The 22626-nt window shown below is 48.1% G+C and overlaps 2 protein-coding genes across 4 annotated transcripts in view; one reads left to right on the forward strand and one right to left on the reverse strand.

Annotated features, from left to right (window-relative positions):
• zfc3h1 (zinc finger C3H1-type containing) overlaps positions 1-8619 on the reverse strand; it is a 41258-nt gene extending 32639 nt beyond the window's left edge. The window contains exons 1-8 of the mRNA XM_079604534.1: positions 8117-8619; positions 6834-7373; positions 6506-6582; positions 4064-4328; positions 3701-3897; positions 1757-1877; positions 1614-1678; positions 1207-1386 (exon numbers count right to left, since the gene is read on the reverse strand). Of these exons, the coding sequence (XP_079460660.1) occupies positions 1207-1386; positions 1614-1678; positions 1757-1877; positions 3701-3897; positions 4064-4328; positions 6506-6582; positions 6834-7373; positions 8117-8459 (1788 nt within the window). The 5' untranslated portion in view covers positions 8460-8619. The remainder of the gene's footprint in view (positions 1-1206; positions 1387-1613; positions 1679-1756; positions 1878-3700; positions 3898-4063; positions 4329-6505; positions 6583-6833; positions 7374-8116) is intronic.
• Positions 8620-9221: 602 nt separating this feature from the next.
• The window catches only part of znf276 (zinc finger protein 276), a 70116-nt gene continuing 56711 nt past the window's right edge, over positions 9222-22626 (forward strand). Inside the window, exons 1-4 of one of the 3 annotated variants that reach the window (XM_079603404.1) lie at positions 9222-9591; positions 19695-19965; positions 21048-21094; positions 21218-21505. In XM_079603404.1, coding sequence (XP_079459530.1) covers positions 9534-9591; positions 19695-19965; positions 21048-21094; positions 21218-21505 — 664 coding nt within the window. In that variant the 5' untranslated portion in view covers positions 9222-9533. The remainder of the gene's footprint in view (positions 9592-19694; positions 19966-21047; positions 21095-21217; positions 21506-22626) is intronic. The other 2 variants (XM_079603406.1, XM_079603405.1) reach the window with 2 other exon arrangements.

Here is a 22626-nt window from a genome sequence, read left to right on the forward strand (position 1 = left end):
ACAACACATCGTCACACACACACACACACACTAATACTGGAGGAGTCCTGAGGACATAACACATCGTCACACACACACACACACACACTAATACTGGAGTCCTGAGGGACACAACACATCGTCACACACACACACACACTAATACTGGAGTCCTGAGGGACACAACACATCGTCACACACACACACACACACACACACTAATACTGGAGTCCTGAGGGACACAACACATCGTCACACACACACACTAATACTGGAGGACTCCTGAGGGACACAACACATCGTCACACACACACACACACTAATACTGGAGTCCTGAGGGACACAACACATCGTCACACACACACACTAATACTGGAGTCCTGAGGGACACAACACATCGTCACACACACACACTAATACTGGAGTCCTGAGGGACACAACACATCGTCACACACACACACACACACACACTAATACTGGAGTCCTGAGGGACACAACACATCGTCACACACACACACTAATACTGGAGGACTCCTGAGGGACACAACACATCGTCACACACACACACACACACACACTAATACTGGAGTCCTGAGGGACACAACACATCGTCACACACACACACACACACTAATACTGGAGTCCTGAGGGACACAACACATCGTCACACACACACACTAATACTGGAGTCCTGAGGGACACAACACATCGTCACACACACACACACACACACACACACACTAATACTGGAGGACTCCTGAGGGACACAACACATCGTCACACACACACACTAATACTGGAGTCCTGAGGGACACAACACATCGTCACACACACACACACACTAATACTGGAGGACTCCTGAGGGACACAACACATCGTCACACACACACACTAATACTGGAGGACTCCTGAGGGACACAACACATCGTCACACACACACACACACACTAATACTGGAGGACTCCTGAGGGACACAACACATCGTCACACACACACACACACACACCTCTGGGCGGGAGCGTTTGCTGGCCAGGGCCTTGAGCGCACACACACACACACACACACACACACACCTCTGGGCGGGAGCGTTTGTTAGCCAGGGCCTTGAGCGCACACACACGCACACACACACACCTCTGGGCGGGAGCGTTTGTTAGCCAGGGCCTTGAGCGCACACACACGCGCACACACACACACACACACACACACACACACACACACACACACCTCTGGGCGGGAGCGTTTGTTGGCCAGGGCCTTGAGCAGCTCCTCCCGCAGCAGCATCTCCTCCTCTTCCTCCTCGTCGGCGAAGGGTGGTTTGGGCGGCGGCTCGTCTTCATCAGGGGGCGGCAGTGGAGGAAGAGGAGGAGCCGGGCGCACGAGCTCCATCTGATGCACACACACACCCTGAGCACACGACACCGGGGACGAGAGCACGGGAGTTACATCAGTGGTGTGTTCATCATCCGCCCTCGCGTTATCTATCCGGTCAACACTTCTCTCTGACACTTGCGTTCTCTTGCATTGGTAACACGTCCCCACTAGTGCTGCCAGATGTACAGATGAAACCCCCAAACAGAGTCTGCCCGAATCAAGCTTCAGTAGTGCGTTTATCAGGGAGTGTGTGAGCGTACCTGTCTGAGAGGTGTGGACTCCAGAGGGAACACAGGAAACGCATCATCACGCGACGGCGACACGGCTGAAACGACATGGACACTGAGGGTTACAGGGCGAGGTCAGGGTCAGAGGTCAGGGGGTCAGCGGTGTTGGCCAGTACCTGGAGAGCTGGGCTCGCTGTCCGTGTCCATCGCCACCTCGTCGTAGTTGTCGTACTGGTACAGGTTCCCGGAGGAGTCCAGGCTCTGCTTGGCCAGTTTCCTGGGCTCGCCGTCTGTGGACTGGGGGAGAGCACAGGTCACATGGCGTCAGACAGCGGTGTGTGGTCATGTGACTGTGCTCAGAATATCAATACGTCGTCATGAACTCCTGGCGATGCGCGTATCGATACTGTTGTGCTTTTGATTGTAGCCAATTCAGGGCTCGAACGTCCGTGCACTAGCTGTTAAAGCTGAAGGCAGCCATGTGTCATTCATTTTGTTGTCAAAACATCAATAGATGGCTTTAATATTAAGGAATCTGGATTAATATATGTATTTAATTTAGTCAGGACAAAAATACTGCCCAGTTTTATTCTACATTTGATTGCTTTATTCGATTTCTGTAGTATTTCTGGATACTAGACTATTCAAACACTTTTTTCAAAGTTTGAAATCAATCTCAAAAGATTACAAATGCATTAATGCGCTTCATATGTCAGGATTCACAGACAGTGTTGTCGAGAATAACGGCTTCAGACTATTGCTTCTCAAGTGTGAGCAACACTACACAACACCAGAAGCAGCAGTTCCCCGGGTGTGTGTGAAGCTGAGCGAGACGTAATGTGAAGAAATGACTCTGTTGCGCATTCCAAAACATTAGACCAAATTGTTAAATACTAGGTGTTTAAAAGAGTTTGCAAAAACTAATTTAAATTTCAGTTGTTACAGTTTTTTCTTTTATGGAATATGTTTTTCCATATGTTTTTTTCAGTCATCACAACTGCTATAACCAGGGGTGCACATAACTGGTACGCAGGTACGCATGCGCGACAAAAATCAGGAATGCGTAATGCCACTTGTGTTACTACGCGCCTTTGCGTACTTTAAGGGTAACTGTCGCCAAAATGCAACCAAGGCAGTGTTCATTTTATTTTTTCACGTTTTAAATGACGACCACGTCAACGAATAAAAACTAGACGGAAATTAGGGAGGGACGATTGGGGAAGAGATCCAGTCAGAACTGATTTGCGTTTGTGGTAGATGCGCACATTTGAATTGTAACGTGCTGATCTACCCGGCGCACACGAGTTGGCATGCGCTTGATGCATGTCTCAAATCGTTAAAAAACGTCTGGGATAAAGAGAATAGCAGACATGGATAGATCTGAATAAGAGAGACGACGCGAAAGAGAGCTTTATTCGGTATGCTTTTCTGTGCGAACACACACACACACGACCCGAAGCGTGCAGTCCTGCACATAGACAGCGCGCAAGGACTGAATTGAGCTCTCTTTCGCGTCTGAATGGACAAATACACACAACATTATGTCTAAATGTCAGTTTTGGAGAGTATTCACGTAAACACAGTCGGTTATGTCTTTACAGAATGTACAGTGCATCAGTGCAATTGGATCTGCACACTTGGTCTTAAAGTGACAGTGCGTAATAAACCTAATGCCTTCTGTACACTTAATATTGATCAAATAACAAAATAAAAAGAGAAAATTCACTGCTGTTTAATATCTTTAATAAGGATTCATTATATTTAATTTATACAAATAAATATATCTGAACAATCAAATAATACTTTAAATAAATCTTTTCCAAAGGTGTTTTCTATCATTTTAGGTAGTTTTTACCCCCCACGCTGATGTAAATTTAAGTGTTAGTTTTTTTAATTAGTTTGGTTTTAGTTAGTTATTTTATGCTATAAAAACGGAAATGTGACATCATGATTGACAGCTGTGGCTACGCTACATTATGGGGTGAGTACCAAACACCATCTCCTGGTCCTCACCTGAGTAACTCACTGAAAAAGTTATGTGCACCCCTGGCTATAACACTGGTTATTCAATAAACAGATATTGGTGATACACAGCCCTAGTGACTGGCCATGTGACTGACCTTGCCGCGCGCGTGATGCCTGGACCCCACCAGCTTCATGAAGCGGTTGTACTGCTCGTCCTGGTTGGACAGGTCTCGGATCTTGCGGATCTCGTCCTCCCTCTTCCTGCGCTCCTCCTCCTCCTCCTGCTGGTGCCTCTGCTGCTCCTGCTGGTGCTTCCAGGTGCGCAGCTGCTGCTTCCTCCACGCCTGCTTGGCTGCACACACACACACACACACACACGCGCACACACACGCACACACACGCACACACACGCACACACACACGCACACACACGCACACACACGCACACACACACACACACACAGTGAGGCTCTGCGGTCGGCCAGGTGTGAGGCTGGTGCTCAGGGAGCGGGTCTTACTCAGGTGAGCTGGTTTCTTGACCCGGCTCCTGTCCGGCGTGGCCCTGGCGGCTCTGGCTCCCTCCGGCGGCCGGCTCAGGGCGCTCCCGCGGCTCGTCTTGCTGCGGTCGCTGTCGCTCCTGTCCGGCGGCGCTCGGGCGGCTCTGGAGATCTTGTCCTTGCTCTCCTTCAGCACCTGCGTCTCCTTCTGCTGCCACTTCCTGCTGGCGGACTGCAGGGCCAGGAGTCTCAGCTGCATCTCCGACAGCTCGTCCTCCTCCGTCATCTGCCCGTCACACAAGTGAACACTTTATTTAAAACAATGATTCAACACCTGCACAGTTGCACTGGTGTCAGGGTTTGCGTTCTCATGTTACATGAGCCGGAGCGCATTAGGGGTTTTCTGTTAGAACGTGTCGTGTTAATCACTAATGATCTTTACAACAGAAGTGAATCAATCAAAACTAACTTTATCTGGGCAATAACTTTACTCTAGAGCTGCTGTAAAGCCTGAACACTGTTACTGTGATCTCCTGTGATCTCTGTAAAGCTGAACACTGTTACTGTGATCTCCTGTGATCTCTGTAAAGCTGAACACTGTTACTGTAATCTCCTGTGATCTCTGTAAAGCTGAACACTGTTACTGTAATCTCCTGTGATCTCTGTAAAGCTGAACACTGTTACTGTAATCTCTGTAAAGCTGAACACTGTTCCTGTAATCTCCTGTGATCTCTGTAAAGCTGAACACCGTTACTGTGATCTCTGTAAAGCTGCGGTGAGACTCTACACTGGTACAGCGCTGTATAGATGAGGACACTGGACTTATGTTCCCCGAGCGAGTACAACACTGAGAAACCAAACGAATATGAATCCTGTTAGTTTAGTAAATGTGGGACTCCTATAATAATTTTCAGTCACTGTGATTAGAGAGCTTGACATGCCACTGGACACACACATCAGAGCCGCCGCGTCACACAGCCTTACGCTGCGTTCACACTACAAGCGACACGTTACCATTCATTTCAAACGGGAGCGGGCGTTTTCCGACACGCGCGGCCGTCGGCGACCTGATGGGGCGTGTCTGGCGACGCGACAAAGTTGAGATCTGTTTAACTTTATGCAAATGAAGAGCGACTTTCGGGAGTGACAACCAATAGGAGTGAAGTCAGTGGAGCACGCGCCGCTCCCGCTCTATATTGCAGCAGATCTGATCCCTCGAGCGGTTTGGCCTATAGACCCCCAGACGTCACAGTTCCGTCACGCCGCTAGCTGAGCGAAAACTGCAGGCGCCAATACACACCAGCACAGATTCAGCATCATCATAAGCAGCTTAAATTATTATTATCATTATTAAATGTCCTCTTGTTGTGTTGTTGGGTTCTAGAATCGACGGAGTACAGGCTCCAATTTTACATTTTATCGCATAATGTTTTCTAAATGCTTGTGATTATTTGTGAATCATGATTGTAGTTCTGATTGATTGTGACTCGACTTTTTGAAGAACCTGGTAAGAAAGAGTGATCAAATACAGTTATAAACTGAATATGCTGTATCTGGAATCTTTATTTCTAGAAAATATTCACATGATAAAGATTGCATCATTAACATCGTCGTCGTCTTGGCGCTGGGTATGCAGAACCTCGGGTCGCACCACACGAGTCGTGTACGTGAGCATTAGCACATAGTTACGGGCATCTAAATATTCATATATTCTCTCTCGGGTCGGTCAGAAGTCCGGCACTCGACCGGAGGCTAACGTTACTCCTGTCAGATCGTCCATCAGTGAGGGAGCGTGTACGGCTCGGCCAATCTGCTTCCGTCCGTTAAAATTAACTTTTGCAGAGCTCTCCTGGACAGTGAGTGAGCTCGCACATTAAGATCAAATCGGATTTCCTCCAGTCATGGTAAAAAACAAGCTAACAAAACTGGCACACTAGCGTTAGTGTAGCAGCCAGAGGGATCGCTCCGCCTCCACCTAAGCTCCGCCCACAAACAAACATCCCCATGTTTACTAACTGAAAAGGGGTCTGTACAGCGACTCTGGCTCGCAGTAGACATGTGATCGGCCTCCTCCAACACACACACACCTCATCATGATCAGTCACTGCATGCAGAAGTTAACACACACTTCCTGTTTCCCTGTCCTCGCCAGCAGTTCATGTCACCGCCACAGCCCAACAACACTTGCGCCGCCAACTCATAATCTCTGCTTACTGAGTTAGCACGGGGAGGAGTCAGGGATGTAGAATATATGCAGAATAAGGCATTAATATGCGCTTTATAAGAACTAATAATCAGCCATATCCTAGTAGTTAATAGTGAGACTGGGACCCTAAACTAAAGAGTTACCAGTGTTATAATAACCGCTCAATGTTCCACTTTCCAGATTGTAAATATAGTTTAATATTCAGTTCAGTGTCCAGCGAGTCTCAGGTGTGTGTGTGTGTGTGTGTGTGTGTGTACCTTGGCTGGGCCGACCGGAGTCTCGTCAGGCACTGGAGAGATGCTGAGGTCTGCTTCACACTCCTCCTCCTCCACAGCTGCCAGAAAACAACACAAGATGCCACTGGTGCCATACCTCAATATGATGATAATAATGAGAGCGCGCAGGCCACGCCCACACCGGCTCCAGTGAGTGTGTATCTTTTAGAAGTCAGAAATTACGTTTTAGTTTCACACACTCACTGGAGCCGGCGGGATTGCCCCCCCGGTATGGGCGTGGCTTAATGCGCTCTCTCTATAACAGAGGAGTGTGTGACTCTGTAGCGTAGCCGAGAACTGCGCAAGTTACCCTGATCCTGTAGGTCCTTCTGCGGGTCGGCGTCGGGTCTGCTAGCGGTCAGCACGTCTCTCTCGGGTCTGCTAGCGCTCAGCGCGTCTCTCTCGGGTTTGCTAGCGCTCAGCGCGTCTCTCTCGGGTCTGCTAGCGCTCAGCGCGTCTCTCTCGGGTTTGCTAGCGCTCAGCGCATCTGTCTCGGGTCTGCTAGCGCTCAGCGCGTCTCTCTCAGTGCTCGGAGCGTCTCTCTCGGGTCTGCCGGTGTTGAGCGCGTCTCTCTCGGCCGGCGTGAGCAGCTTCTGTCTGAGAGGCTTGAGGTTGAAGGCCTGAAACGCTTTCTTCTCCTCCAGCGCCGCCTTCTCCTCCAGCGGGGCCGCGGCGGGCTCCGGCTCCTCGTCCTCCTTCAGGGCCATGCGCTCCTCCTTGCGGATGACCTCGAGCTCCAGCTGGATCTGCTTGTACTTCAGGAGCAGCGCCTCGAAGCTCTCGTCCACGGCCTGGGCTTTCGGGAAGCTGTTCCCCATCCTCCGCGGCTGACTCCTGCCCGCCGGCTTCTCTGAGACGCAGCCGTCAAGAAGCGCAACCGTCAAGCAGCGCACACACAGCTGGACACTTCACACACACCAGCTGGACACTTCACACACACACACACACACATATATATATATGCTAATAAATTAGCTTAATGCCATCGTTTGAAAACTTAATTTAACTTTTTTTTTGTAATTGCGCCTTTAAATGATTACATGATCGTGGTGGCATCCATTGTAACCGCGATTATGAATTCTATTAATTGTGCAGCCCTGTAAACATACAATCACATTCACGGTGCACAGAGGTTAGCCAATCATAAAATACCACATTTACATACCGAAGTCTTAAAGTTACAGTAGCAGAATCGACTGGCTGGACTTAAAGCACACACGGACATCGGAAGAGGAAAAAGTGTAAACAACTAACGTGAATACAGCAGTCATATCGTGACGGCACATTATTGTGGTACCAGATTATAATATTTGGTAACACTATTTTATGGTGTCCTTGTTACATGTACTTACCATAGTAATAACAGTAAATTATGCATAATTACATGCAACTAACCTCAACCAAACCCTAACCTACCCCAATAGTAAGTACATGTAGTTGCTTAATATTACTCAGTACTTACATTGTAACAATGACATCTTAAAAATAAAGCGTAACCTAGTATTTCACACCGCGGTATACCGTGATATTCTCCCACAGCGTTAACGTTACTGTGGCGGTTCAGCTCGAGTGTTGCGGCTGATGTAAGGATACGCTTCCTCCCGGGAGACTCGATCCTGCAGCCGCGGTTCTCCGTCCAGTCGCGGGTCCAGTCGCGGTACCTGAAGCGGCCCAACGCGCCGTGACTGCGCTCCCAGAAGCCGGACCGCGGCGTCGCGTCGAAGGGGAAGGGCGGGTGAGCGGCTCTCAGCGGCAGCGGGGCGTTATTGTTGAGCCCCGGGCCCGGTAAACGCGCTCTCTTGTTCATCGCGGGCCGGTTGGGCCGGGCGCGTCGCGGAGGCCTCGCGTTCTGCCTCTGCGGCTCGTCATCGAAGATTTCTCCGTCCTCTAGCTCGCCCTCCTCTTTAGGAGACGCGCCGCTCGAGTTGACCTCCATTACTGATCCTGTCGGAGATTTAGACGCGTTTACTTATGATTCATGCTAATAACAGGGATTGAACTCTTCGCATCGCGCTAGAGAAGCGTCACACGCTCGAGTAAGCAGCTCTCAGCGGAATCACGCTCCTCTCAGCTGCACTTCCGAGTCTCGCGAGACTTCAGCACTTCCCGTGGGTGTGGGGAAATGTTGAGGTTGAGTCAAAGCAAAGTGAGATATAATACTGACACATGTATTTTCACACTGCACTTCATGTAAGGAAACGTTGACTAGATTTATATTAGATTTATACATTACAAATCGTAATTATTTATACGTAAATGTTTTCGTAAGTAGATTTGGTTTTACTAATATTCCCTCAAATAAAAGGAAATAATACTATATTATTAATTAAATTGTTTGCTAAATTAATATCCATTCATTTAAATACAGTTTTTTATTATTGAAAAAGAGATCAAAATATATATCAGGTACTAAATTGAAATTAAAGGTGAACAGAAATATGAAATAAAACGTATAAACATGACAACGCACATACAATTACTAAACACAAATTTAAACTGAGAATATAAAAACTAAATTAAGTTATTAATATTATTAGTGAGATTGTTTTAGATTAATACAGATGTGGAGTTCTCTTGGCGGCCACAAGCGGGTTTATTTGAACATTCAGTTTACAGTGTGAAACAACTAAATTAGAACACAACAATACGTATTAAGGAAATAATACAAAAATATCAACGTGTAGTTGATATAAAAAATATGAAGAAATATAAAGAATAGTTAAAAGAAAACACCCGGCCATGAGCGGTGCTGTGGCGCTGTTCTGCTCCGTGACGTCACATCCGCTACTCCTGTTGACAGACAGCAGAGCGCTTCCGGTCTTGTCTTGCACCGTCGTGTTTTCATTAGATTTTTGATCATATCATATGTATGCGCTTGTAAATTATATTTATTGAGGAAGATTGTACATAAGTCCCGCTTGCAGAGCGCGCGCGGTGAGCCGCCGATGAGATGATTGACGTGTGTGACTCATAATCAGATCAGATATTGATGAAGTATTGATGAGTGAAGATGATGAAGAGGAGGAGCAGAGCGAGTAAACGCGCGAAGACTGATGAAGATGACGCGGGTGAGAGGAAGATGATGATGATGCTCATTTATCCATTCATTCTGACAGGTTCTGACAGGATTGCATGTCTCATTCCCAGGGTTGCCAGGTCTGTGTAAACCCAGTCAGACCTGCTAATGACCAGACATCACACACACTCATCAACAACACACACATTACAGTCCCTGTATGGGCCACACTCATATCAGCTTACACACACAGTAGCCTAGTAATCATAACTCTCAGGTTTCCCTCCCGAAACGTATCATCTAGCACAGTTTTATCATTGGAGGAATAATGTAAAATATTTCAATACAATTATTTTAGTCAAATACAATTTATGCCACAGATTGAACCTTTAACCCGCGGACACTGGAGCTGGCAACCCAGGGCTGCTCATAACTCTGTTAGGCCTAATCCATCAGTCGTGTTTAACTAGTCGATTCATCTAAAGATTTATTTTTATTTTTACATAAAGATGAATCTGATAGTTTATTAACCCATTGGTACTATTTTTATTTTTTCAGTGTTTTATTCATTCATATCTCATAAAAATACCAGCTTTTGTTTATTTCAATGTTTTCATTAATTTATTTTATTTTTATTTGTGAAGTATCAAAGTAGTGCACTCTGTCCTCTCACAGGCAGGATGAGCTCAGGCTTCTGTCGGTCTGATAATGCCCTGACCTTTGACCTCTGCTCTCTCACAGGCAGGATGAGCACAGGCTTCTATCAGTCTGATAATGCCCTGACCTTTGACCTCTGCTCTCTCACAGGCAGGATGAGCTCAGGCTTCTGTCGGTCTGATAATGTCCTGACCTTTGACCTCTGCTCTCTCACAGGCAGGATGAGCACAGGCTTCTGTCGGTCTGATAATGTCCTGACCTTTGACCTCTGCTCTCTCACAGGCAGGATGAGCACAGGCTTCTATCAGTCTGATAATGTCCTGACCTTTGACCTCTGTCCTCTCACAGGCAGGATGAGCACAGGCTTCTGTCGGTCTGATAATGTCCTGACCTTTGACCTCTGCTCTCACAGGCAGGATGAGCACAGGCTTCTGTCGGTCTGATAATGCCCTGACCTTTGACCTCTGCTCTCTCACAGGCAGGATGAGCACAGGCTTCTATCAGTCTGATAATGTCCTGACCTTTGACCTCTGCTCTCTCACAGGCAGGATGAGCACAGGCTTCTGTCGGTCTGATAATGTCCTGACCTTTGACCTCTGCTCTCTCACAGGCAGGATGAGCACAGGCTTCTATCAGTCTGATAATGCCCTGACCTTTGACCTCTGCTCTCTCACAGGCAGGATGAGCTCAGGCTTCTGTCGGTCTGATAATGTCCTGACCTTTGACCTCTGCTCTCTCACAGGCAGGATGAGCACAGGCTTCTGTCGGTCTGATAATGCCCTGACCTTTGACCTCTGCTCTCACAGGCAGGATGAGCACAGGCTTCTATCAGTCTGATAATGCCCTGACCTTTGACCTCTGCTCTCTCACAGGCAGGATGAGCACAGGCTTCTATCGGTCTGATAATGCCCTGACCTTTGACCTCTGCTCTCACAGGCAGGATGAGCACAGGCTTCTGTCGGTCTGATAATGCCCTGACCTTTGACCTCTGTCCTCTCACAGGCAGGATGAGCAAAGGCTTCTGTCGGTCTGATAATGTCCTGACCTTTGACCTCTGCTCTCTCACAGGCAGGATGAGCACAGGCTTCTGTCAGTCTGATAATGTCCTGACCTTTGACCTCTGCTCTCTCACAGGCAGGATGAGCACAGGCTTCTGTCGGTCTGATAATGCCCTGACCTTTGACTTCTGCCCTCTCACAGGCAGGATGAGCACAGGCTTCTGTCGGTCTGATAATGCCCTGACCTTTGCCCTCTGCCCTCTCACAGGCAGGATGAGCACAGGCTTCTGTCGGTCTGATAATGCCCTGACCTTTGACCTCTGTCCTCTCACAGGCAGGATGAGCAAAGGCTTCTGTCGGTCTGATAATGTCCTGACCTTTGACCTCTGCTCTCTCACAGGCAGGATGAGCACAGGCTTCTGTCAGTCTGATAATGTCCTGACCTTTGACCTCTGCTCTCTCACAGGCAGGATGAGCACAGGCTTCTGTCGGTCTGATAATGTCCTGACCTTTGACCTCTGCCCTCTCACAGGCAGGATGAGCACAGGCTTCTGTCGGTCTGATAATGTCCTGACCTTTGACCTCTGCTCTCTCACAGGCAGGATGAGCACAGGCTTCTGTCGGTCTGATAATGTCCTGACCTTTGACCTCTGCCCTCTCACAGGCAGGATGAGCACAGGCTTCTGTCGGTCTGATAATGCCCTGACCTTTGACCTCTGTCCTCTCACAGGCAGGATGAGCACAGGCTTCTGTCAGTCTGATAATGTCCTGACCTTTGACCTCTGCTCTCTCACAGGCAGGATGAGCACAGGCTTCTGTCAGTCTGATAATGTCCTGACCTTTGACCTCTGGTCTCTCACAGGCAGGATGAGCAAAGGCTTCTGTCGGTCTGATAATGTCCTGACCTTTGACCTCTGTTCTCACAGGCAGGATGAGCAAAGGCTTCTGTCGGTCTGATAATGTCCTGACCTTTGACCTCTGCTCTCACAGGCAGGATGAGCACAGGCTTCTATCAGTCTGATAATGTCCTGACCTTTGACCTCTGCTCGCACAGGCTTCTATCAGTCTGATAATGTCCTGACCTTTGACCTATGCTCTCTCACAGGCAGGATGAGCAAAGGCTTCTGTCGGTCTGATAATGTCCTGACCTTTGACCTCTGCCCTCACAGGCAGGATGAGCAAAGGCTTCTGTCGGTCTGATAATGTCCTGACCTTTGACCTCTGCTCTCTCACAGGCAGGATGAGCACAGGCTTCTGTCGGTCTGATAATGCCCTGACCTTTGACCTCTGTCCTCTCACAGGCAGGATGAGCAAAGGCTTCTGTCGGTCTGATAATGTCCTGACCTTTGACCTCTGCTCTCTCACAGGCAGGATGAGCACAGGCTTCTGTCAGTCTGATAATGTCCTGACTTTTGACCTCTGCTCTCTCACAGGCAGGATGAGCACAGGCTTCTGTCGGTCTGATAATGTCCTGACCTTTGACCTCTGCCCTCTCACAGGCAGGATGAGCACAGGCTTCTGTCGGTCTGATAATGTCCTGACCTTTGACCTCTGCTCTCTCACAGGCAGGATGAGCACAGGCTTCTGTCGGTCTGATAATGTCCTGACCTTTGACCTCTGCCCTCTCACAGGCAGGATGAGCACAGGCTTCTGTCGGTCTGATAATGCCCTGACCTTTGACCTCTGTCCTCTCACAGGCAGGATGAGCACAGGCTTCTGTCAGTCTGATAATGTCCTGACCTTTGACCTCTGCTCTCTCACAGGCAGGATGAGCACAGGCTTCTGTCAGTCTGATAATGTCCTGACCTTTGACCTCTGGTCTCTCACAGGCAGGATGAGCAAAGGCTTCTGTCGGTCTGATAATGTCCTGACCTTTGACCTCTGTTCTCACAGGCAGGATGAGCAAAGGCTTCTGTCGGTCTGATAATGTCCTGACCTTTGACCTCTGCTCTCACAGGCAGGATGAGCACAGGCTTCTATCAGTCTGATAATGTCCTGACCTTTGACCTCTGCTCGCACAGGCTTCTATCAGTCTGATAATGTCCTGACCTTTGACCTCTGCTCTCTCACAGGCAGGATGAGCAAAGGCTTCTGTCGGTCTGATAATGTCCTGACCTTTGACCTCTGCCCTCACAGGCAGGATGAGCAAAGGCTTCTGTCGGTCTGATAATGTCCTGACCTTTGACCTCTGCTCTCTCACAGGCAGGATGAGCACAGGCTTCTGTCAGTCTGATAATGTCCTGACCTTTGACCTCTGCTCTCTCACAGGCAGGATGAGCAAAGGCTTCTGTCGGTCTGATAATGTCCTGACCTTTGACCCCTGCTCTCTCACAGGCAGGATGAGCACAGGCTTCTATCAGTCTGATAATGTCCTGACCTTTGACCTCTGTTCTCACAGGCAGGATGAGCAAAGGCTTCTGTCGGTCTGATAATGTCCTGACCTTTGACCTCTGCTCTCACAGGCAGGATGAGCACAGGCTTCTATCAATCTGATAATGTCCTGACCTTTGACCTCTGCTCTCACAGGCAGGATGAGCACAGGCTTCTATCAGTCTGATAATGTCCTGACCTTTGACCTCTGCTCTCTCACAGGCTTCTATCAGTCTGATAATGTCCTGACCTTTGACCTCTGCTCTCTCACAGGCAGGATGAGCACAGGCTTCTGTCAGTCTGATAATGTCCTGACCTTTGACCTCTGCCCTCTCACAGGCAGGATGAGCAAAGGCTTCTGTCGGTTAGGGCTGGGCGATATGGCCAAAAAAAAATATCACAATATTTTTTTTTATATCAGTCGATATCGATAAATGTCAAATCTTTATTTATTTCAAGTTTAAAGACAGATTTTTACTCCAAAGTGAAAGCTGTAGAAACCAGAGCGTTGTTTTTAAACTACTCTTTATTGTCAGAATATATCATGACAAACACTTGCCAAACAGCTGAACATTCACAAATCCGAGGTAGAACATTCAAACATTTGTCATTTTTCCTTAACAAAATAAATATCTTTATTTCAGTAGTATTAGCTTGAGTTAGGATGCAGATTTAACTATATACAATTTATGTTCATTAACAAAAACAGTAACATCTGTTAAAAAAAAGTAACAACATTATTTTATTCTTTAGTTTTATTTAAATTAACCATTGGCCATCCAGCATCATGCATTTAGATCATGATAACCACAGATGAAATGTAACTTTATGGTTTCTATGGTATTTATGAAAACCAGTAGCCTAAATTCATTATTAAAAACTGTAATTATATTCAATTAGTCCTTTAATACATTGTCTACATTAATAATATTATACAATTCAATATATATATATATATATATATATATATATATATATATCCCGCGCACATTTCATGGTGCAGTTATTACTAGGCTAACGTTACAGTAACGTTAAATCCGTGGTGAATGATGGGAATGTGTAGACGGAAAAGCCTTCTCTGTATCGTTGCGCACAGTGTTTCTCCTGTTCGTCAGCGCTGTTTCATCTGCCTTTAAACTGGGTTAAATCACTGAGACATTTGTGTTCCTCGCTGAATTCAAGCGCTCTCACTGGATCTCGTGGCAGAGACGGATCAGAGTAAACGCGTCTGCTCGAGGGAGCTCGCGCTGCGCTGCCGTTTGGACTTTGAGCCGAGCGGATAAACGGTCCGTGTGGCGCGCGGTTCAAATCAGATTCGTTCCGCTTTTGGCGCAAAAACATTATTGAACATTTATCGAACTCTTGATATCGTTTTATCGTGAGAAAAATGATATCGCGATAATTATCGTTATCGTTTTATCGCCTAGCCCTACTGTCGGTCTGATAATGTCTTAACCTTTGACCTCTGCTCTCACAGGCAGGATGAGCAAAGGCTTCTGTCGGTCTGATAATGTCCTGACCTTTGACCTCTGCTCTCACAGGCAGGATGAGCACAGGCTTCTGTCAGTCTGATAATGTCCTGACCTTTGACCTCTGCTCTCTCACAGGCAGGATGAGCACAGGCTTCTGTCAACTGTGTCGGTCTGATAATGCCCTGACCTTTGACCTCTGCCCTCTCACAGGCAGGATGAGCACAGGCTTCTGTCAGTCTGATAATGTCCTGACCTTTGACCTCTGCTCTCTCACAGGCAGGATGAGCACAGGCTTCTGTCGGTCTGATAATGCCCTGACCTTTGACCTCTGCCCTCTCACAGGCAGGATGAGCACAGGCTTCTGTCGGTCTGATAATGCCCTGACCTTTGACCTCTGCCCTCTCACAGGCAGGATGAGCACATGCTTCTATCAGTCTGATAATGCCCTGACCTTTGACCTCTGCCCTCTCACAGGCAGGATGAGCACAGGCTTCTGTCAGTCTGATAATGTCCTGACCTTTGACCTCTGCTCTCTCACAGGCAGGATGAGCACAGGCTTCTGTCGGTCTGATAATGTCCTGACCTTTGACCTCTGCTCTCTCACAGGCAGGATGAGCACAGGCTTCTGTCGGTCTGATAATGTCCTGACCTTTGACCTCTGCCCTCTCACAGGCAGGATGAGCACAGGCTTCTGTCGGTCTGATAATGTCCTGACCTTTGACCTCTGCTCTCTCACAGGCAGGATGAGCACAGGCTTCTGTCGGTCTGATAATGTCCTGACCTTTGACCTCTGCCCTCTCACAGGCAGGATGAGCACAGGCTTCTATCAGTCTGATAATGCCCTGACCTTTAACCTCTGCCCTCTCACAGGCAGGATGAGCACAGGCTTCTGTCAGTCTGATAATGTCCTGACCTTTGACCTCTGCTCTCTCACAGGCAGGATGAGCACAGGCTTCTATCAGCCTGATAATGCCCTGACCTTTGAACTCTGCTCTCTCACAGGCAGGATGAGCACAGGCTTCTGTCGGTCTGATAATGTCCTGACCTTTGACCTCTGCTCTCTCACAGGCAGGATGAGCACAGGCTTCTATCAGCCTGATAATGCCCTGACCTTTGAACTCTGCTCTCTCACAGGCAGGATGAGCACAGGCTTCTGTCGGTCTGATAATGCCCTGACCTTTGACCTCTGCCCTCTCACAGGCAGGATGAGCACATGCTTATATCAGTCTGATAATGCCCTGACCTTTGACCTCTGCCCTCTCACAGGCAGGATGAGCACATGCTTATATCAGTCTGATAATGCCCTGACCTTTGACCTCTGCCCTCTCACAGGCAGGATGAGCACAGGCTTCTGTCGGTCTGATAATGCCCTGACCTTTGACCTCTGCCCTCTCACAGGCAGGATGAGCACAGGCTTCTGTCGGTCTGATAATGTCCTGACCTTTGACCTCTGCTCTCTCACAGGCAGGATGAGCACAGGCTTCTGTCAGTCTGATAATGCCCTGACCTTTGACCTCTGCCCTCTCACAGGCAGGATGAGCACAGGCTTCTATCAGCCTGATAATGCCCTGACCTTTAACCTCTGCCCTCTCACAGGCAGGATGAGCACATGCTTCTGTCAGTCTGATAATGTCCTGACCTTTGACCTCTGCTCTCTCACAGGTAGGATGAGCACAGGCTTCTGTCGGTCTGATAATGCCCTGACCTTTGACCTCTGCCCTCTCACAGGCAGGATGAGCACATTCTTCTATCAGTCTGATAATGCCTTGACCTTTGACCTCTGCCCTCTCACAGGCAGGATGAGCACAGGCTTCTGTCAGTCTGATAATGTCCTGACCTTTGACCTCTGCTCTCTCACAGGCAGGATGAGCACAGGCTTCTGTCGGTCTGATAATGCCCTAACCTTTGACCTCTGCCCTCTCACAGGCAGGATGAGCACAGGCTTCTGTCGGTCTGATAATGTCCTGACCTTTGACCTCTGCTCTCTCACAGGCAGGATGAGCACAGGCTTCTGTCAGTCTGATAATGTCCTGACCTTTGACCTCTGCTCCCTCACAGGCAGGATGAGCACAGGCTTCTGTCGGTCTGATAATGCCCTGACCTTTGACCTCTGCCCTCTCACAGGCATGAGCACATGCTTCTATCAGTCTGATAATGCCCTAACCTTTGACCTCTGCCCTCTTACAGGCAGGATGACCACAGGCTTCTGTCAGTCTGATAATGTCCTGACCTTTCACCTCTGCTCTCTCACAGGCATGATGAGCACATGCTTCTGTCAGTCTGATAATGCCCTGACCTTTGACCTCTGCCCTCTCACAGGCAGGATGAGCACAGGCTTCTGTCGACTGTGTCAGTCTGATAATGCCCTGACCTTTGACCTCTGCCCTCTCACAGGCAGGATGAGCACAGGCTTCTGTCGGTCTGATAATGTCCTGACCTTTGACCTCTGCTCTCTCACAGGCAGGATGAGCACAGGCTTCTGTCGGTCTGATAATGCCCTGACCTTTGACCTCTGCTCTCACAGGCAGGATGAGCACAGGCTTCTGTCGGTCTGATAATGCCCTGACCTTTGACCTCTGCTCTCTCACAGGCAGGATGAGCACAGGCTTCTATCAGTCTGATAATGCCCTGACCTTTAACCTCTGCCCTCTCACAGGCAGGATGAGCACAGGCTTCTGTCAGTCTGATAATGTCCTGACCTTTGACCTCTGCCCTCTCACAGGCAGGATGAGCACAGGCTTCTATCAGCCTGATAATGCCCTGACCTTTGAACTCTGCTCTCTCACAGGCAGGATGAGCACAGGCTTCTGTCGGTCTGATAATGCCCTGACCTTTGACCTCTGCCCTCTCACAGGCAGGATGAGCACATGCTTCTATCAGTTTGATAATGCCCTGACCTTTGACCTCTGCCCTCTCACAGGCAGGATGAGCACATTCTTCTATCAGTCTGATAATGTCTTGACCTTTGACCTCTGCCCTCTCACAGGCAGGATGAGCACATTCTTCTATCAGTCTGATAATGTCTTGACCTTTGACCTCTGCTCTCTCACAGGCAGGATGAGCACATTCTTCTATCAGTCTGATAATGTCTTGACCTTTGACCTCTGCTCTCTCACAGGCAGGATGAGCACAGGCTTCTGTCAGTCTGATAATGCCCTGACCTTTGACCTCTGCCCTCTCACAGGCAGGATGAGCACATTCTTCTATCAGTCTGATAATGTCTTGACCTTTGACCTCTGCCCTCTCACAGGCAGGATGAGCACAGGCTTCTGTCAGTCTGATAATGTCCTGACCTTTGACCTCTGCTCTCTCACAGGCAGGATGAGCACAGGCTTCTGTCGGTCTGATAATGCCCTAACCTTTGACCTCTGCCCTCTCACAGGCAGGATGAGCACAGGCTTCTGTCGGTCTGATAATGTCCTGACCTTTGACCTCTGCTCTCTCACAGGCAGGATGAGCACAGGCTTCTGTCAGTCTGATAATGTCCTGACCTTTGACCTCTGCTCCCTCACAGGCAGGATGAGCACAGGCTTCTGTCGGTCTGATAATGCCCTGACCTTTGACCTCTGCCCTCTCACAGGCATGAGCACATGCTTCTATCAGTCTGATAATGCCCTAACCTTTGACCTCTGCCCTCTTACAGGCAGGATGACCACAGGCTTCTGTCAGTCTGATAATGTCCTGACCTTTCACCTCTGCTCTCTCACAGGCATGATGAGCACATGCTTCTGTCAGTCTGATAATGCCCTGACCTTTGACCTCTGCCCTCTCACAGGCAGGATGAGCACAGGCTTCTGTCGACTGTGTCAGTCTGATAATGCCCTGACCTTTGACCTCTGCCCTCTCACAGGCAGGATGAGCACAGGCTTCTGTCGGTCTGATAATGTCCTGACCTTTGACCTCTGCTCTCTCACAGGCAGGATGAGCACAGGCTTCTGTCGGTCTGATAATGCCCTGACCTTTGACCTCTGCTCTCACAGGCAGGATGAGCACAGGCTTCTGTCGGTCTGATAATGCCCTGACCTTTGACCTCTGCTCTCTCACAGGCAGGATGAGCACAGGCTTCTATCAGTCTGATAATGCCCTGACCTTTAACCTCTGCCCTCTCACAGGCAGGATGAGCACAGGCTTCTGTCAGTCTGATAATGTCCTGACCTTTGACCTCTGCCCTCTCACAGGCAGGATGAGCACAGGCTTCTATCAGCCTGATAATGCCCTGACCTTTGAACTCTGCTCTCTCACAGGCAGGATGAGCACAGGCTTCTGTCGGTCTGATAATGCCCTGACCTTTGACCTCTGCCCTCTCACAGGCAGGATGAGCACATGCTTCTATCAGTTTGATAATGCCCTGACCTTTGACCTCTGCCCTCTCACAGGCAGGATGAGCACAGGCTTCTGTCAGTCTGATAATGTCCTAACCTTTGACCTCTTCTCTCTCACAGGCAGGATGAGCACAGGCTTCTGTCAGTCTGATAATGCCCTGACCTTTGACCTCTGTCCTCTCACAGGCAGGATGAGCACAGGATTCTGTTGACTATGTCGGTCTGATAATGCCCTGACCTTTGACCTCTGTCCTCCCACAGGCAGGATGAGCACAGGCTTCTGTCGACTATGTTGGTCTGATAATGCCCTGACCTTTGACCTCTTCTCTCCCTCAGGCAGGATGAGCACAGGCTTCTGTCGCCTGTGTCACGGGAAGTTCTCCACGCGGCGTCTGCGTCAGGCGTTTGCGCAGCTCCAGGGCGAGTCGTGCGGTGTGTATCCGCTCTTCTGCTCAGACTTCCAGCAGCTGCTGGGGATCCCCATGGATCGAGACCCGGCTCTGTCCCAGTTCATCTGCAACAGCTGCCACGCCCAGTTCTACAAGTGCCACAGCATCCTGCTGGACTTCAGGAACCGGGTCAACCTGACGCCCCTCGCCAGAGACAGGTGACCGCACACACACACACACACACACACACGCTCACACTCGCACGCGCACGCACGCACACACTCGCGCACACACACACACACACACACACACACACACACACACACACACACACACACACGCACACACGCACACACACCTGCTGATCATAAGCACACGCTGCAGTTCTGTCGTCTGCCGCTTTAAATGCTCTGCTCTTTAAAGCAGGATGGATTCACTGCAAAAAATGCTTTTCTTACTTAGTATTTTTGTTTTGTTTCCAGTCCAATGATCTAAAAATTATTAATTCAAGAAGCATTTACTAGAGAAGTAAAATGACATAAGAAATTCTATTTTGTTTTAAGATAAAAAGAAAGTAATTTAAGTAATTTTTGCTTAAAACAAGCAAAATTATCTGCCAATGGGGTAAGCAAAAAAATCTTAATTCGAATGGAAACCAAGAATTTTTTGCTTACCCCATTGGCAGATAATTTTGCTTGTTTTAAGCAAAAATTACTTAAATTACTTTCTTTTTATCTTAAAACAAAATAGAATTTCTTATGTCATTTTACTTCTCTAGTAAACGCTTCTTGGTTTAAGAATTTTTAGATATTTGGACTGGAAACAAAACAAAAATACTAACTAAGAAAGTATTTTTTGCAGTGTTCTGATTGGCTCTCTGTTTTTCTGAGAGTGCTTCCAGCGATATGTTGGTCTGTGCTGTGATGTCTATAGTGCTGTTAACTCTGCTAGCTTTTACATTTAGAAAGATTTTTAGAACTATATCTGTACGGTCATAGTCGTGAACAGGTCTTAATGCATCGTTTGTTTTATTGATCCTCACTACTGTAATATACGAGCCTGCCGTCAGGTTAGAGGACACTTACATCAGCACAAATTAAAGACACTGCACCAAATACAGCCATGATACATTAATAACTTTATTGTAAAGGTTCTTTTCCACATTTATAGTACTTTTGTCTAATTACAGTCATCAAAATAGCTAATTGTAATGGAGTGGGGACACTGATGGTGTGCGGGGGAATTGATTGGATGGCTGTGTTTGCTATTAGTGGAAGTGTGACGGTGTTGTCATCTTCAGGAGCAGCACTGAACACTCGTCCCCACAGGAAGACATGGCTTTATTCCGTAAGTGTACAGACGTGTGTGTGTGTGTGTGTGTGTGTGTGTGTGTGTGTGTGTGTGTTTGTGTGTGTGTGTGTGTGTGTGTGTGTGTGTGTGTTCTCGTCTCACTGCTCTTGTGTTGTCCAGGCTCCCACATCTCCTCAGACAGGAGTGTTCTGCACAGCCTGGTGTCGTGGGCTCACACACACGCGAGCGGCTGCCGCTCCCCCCCCGGCCTGCAGGAGGCGCTGGAGGGCCCGTGTCGAGGCGCGCTGAAGCTGGTGTGGGTGTGTGTGGACGGGCACAGCTACGAGATGGACACCAGAGCCAGCGCTGGGACTCAGTGTGAGGACAGAGCTCAGGCACACAGTGATCAGCAGCGGGGAGCTAACAGCGCTCACACACACGGCTCCGCTGAAGCCAGCGGGACACCAGGTGAGGCCACAACACACACACACACACACACACCTACAGCGCATCCCATTAGTCCCAACACAAGATGCTTATGAGCTAGGGCTGCAACGGGTCGCAGCTGATCGTGATCTGAAGAAGAATGATCGGGACAATTGGGACTTGCACGTTATCTGCTGCTGGGAAGTGTGGGAATGGTAGGATGTGTGGAGGGGGAGGGTCCTAGAGATAATCGAGCACGTCTGTAGGAAGGAGACGGAGACAAATATCACAACCTGTGCGTCTGGGCAACGAGCAAGCGAACTATTGACTCGTTCTTCCGACCTGCGGCTAGTGTGCCAGTTAAATTCACTTGCTGGCTTCTCAAATAAAACATTACAACAGCGATAATAATAAAAAAAATGTGAAGAAAACGATTACTCTTTGTGCATTGTTCAATGTGAGTGCCAAATGCTCGAACACGACCTGTCATTTACGCCGTCATCACCCGGGAGTTGACAGTGCACGAGCGCCGGCGAGACCTGAACAGCAGACGTTACCATCAGTGTTTAAACTAAACTCATTTATGTTGCCAATGCAAACATTCAAGAGCAAGACGTGAAAGAGAACTCGCGTCTGTGTGTATGCGTAGGTTACTCATCTCGGACAGCGCGCAAATATTATCTTTCAAGTTATCTTTCAAGTCTTGCTCTTGAATGTACAAATTCACACAAAAAGTATGTCAACATGTCCGTCTTGATGAGTATCCTAGCAGACATAGTCTCTGTTATGCCTTAAGTGAACATGTATGAAGAAAGACACTCACAGTATCGGTGTAGTAGGCCTACTGAATCAGCTCTGAATTAAATAGCTTTTGTAACTTTAATAAGGATTCATCTTTAATTTATACAGTCAAATATGCAATGTTATTTTACATGTGATTATTTTATTCAATTTCTGTACCTGAAAACTAAAGTTAGACCTACCTGAAAAGCATAGTTTATTTTATTAGTAGGCTAGGCTATCTTTGCTCTATTGTATTTATTTGTGCTTTTGCTTGTGGTTAGATTATTTCTTAATTTTTTTGACAGTAGTCTTTTTTCCCCCTGAACATAACGCATACCGAATCATACCGAAACCGTGAACCTAAAACCGTGATACAAACT

This window comes from Phoxinus phoxinus (genome assembly GCF_949152265.1).
Source record: "Phoxinus phoxinus genome assembly, chromosome: 25".
NCBI lineage: Eukaryota > Metazoa > Chordata > Actinopteri > Cypriniformes > Leuciscidae > Phoxinus > Phoxinus phoxinus.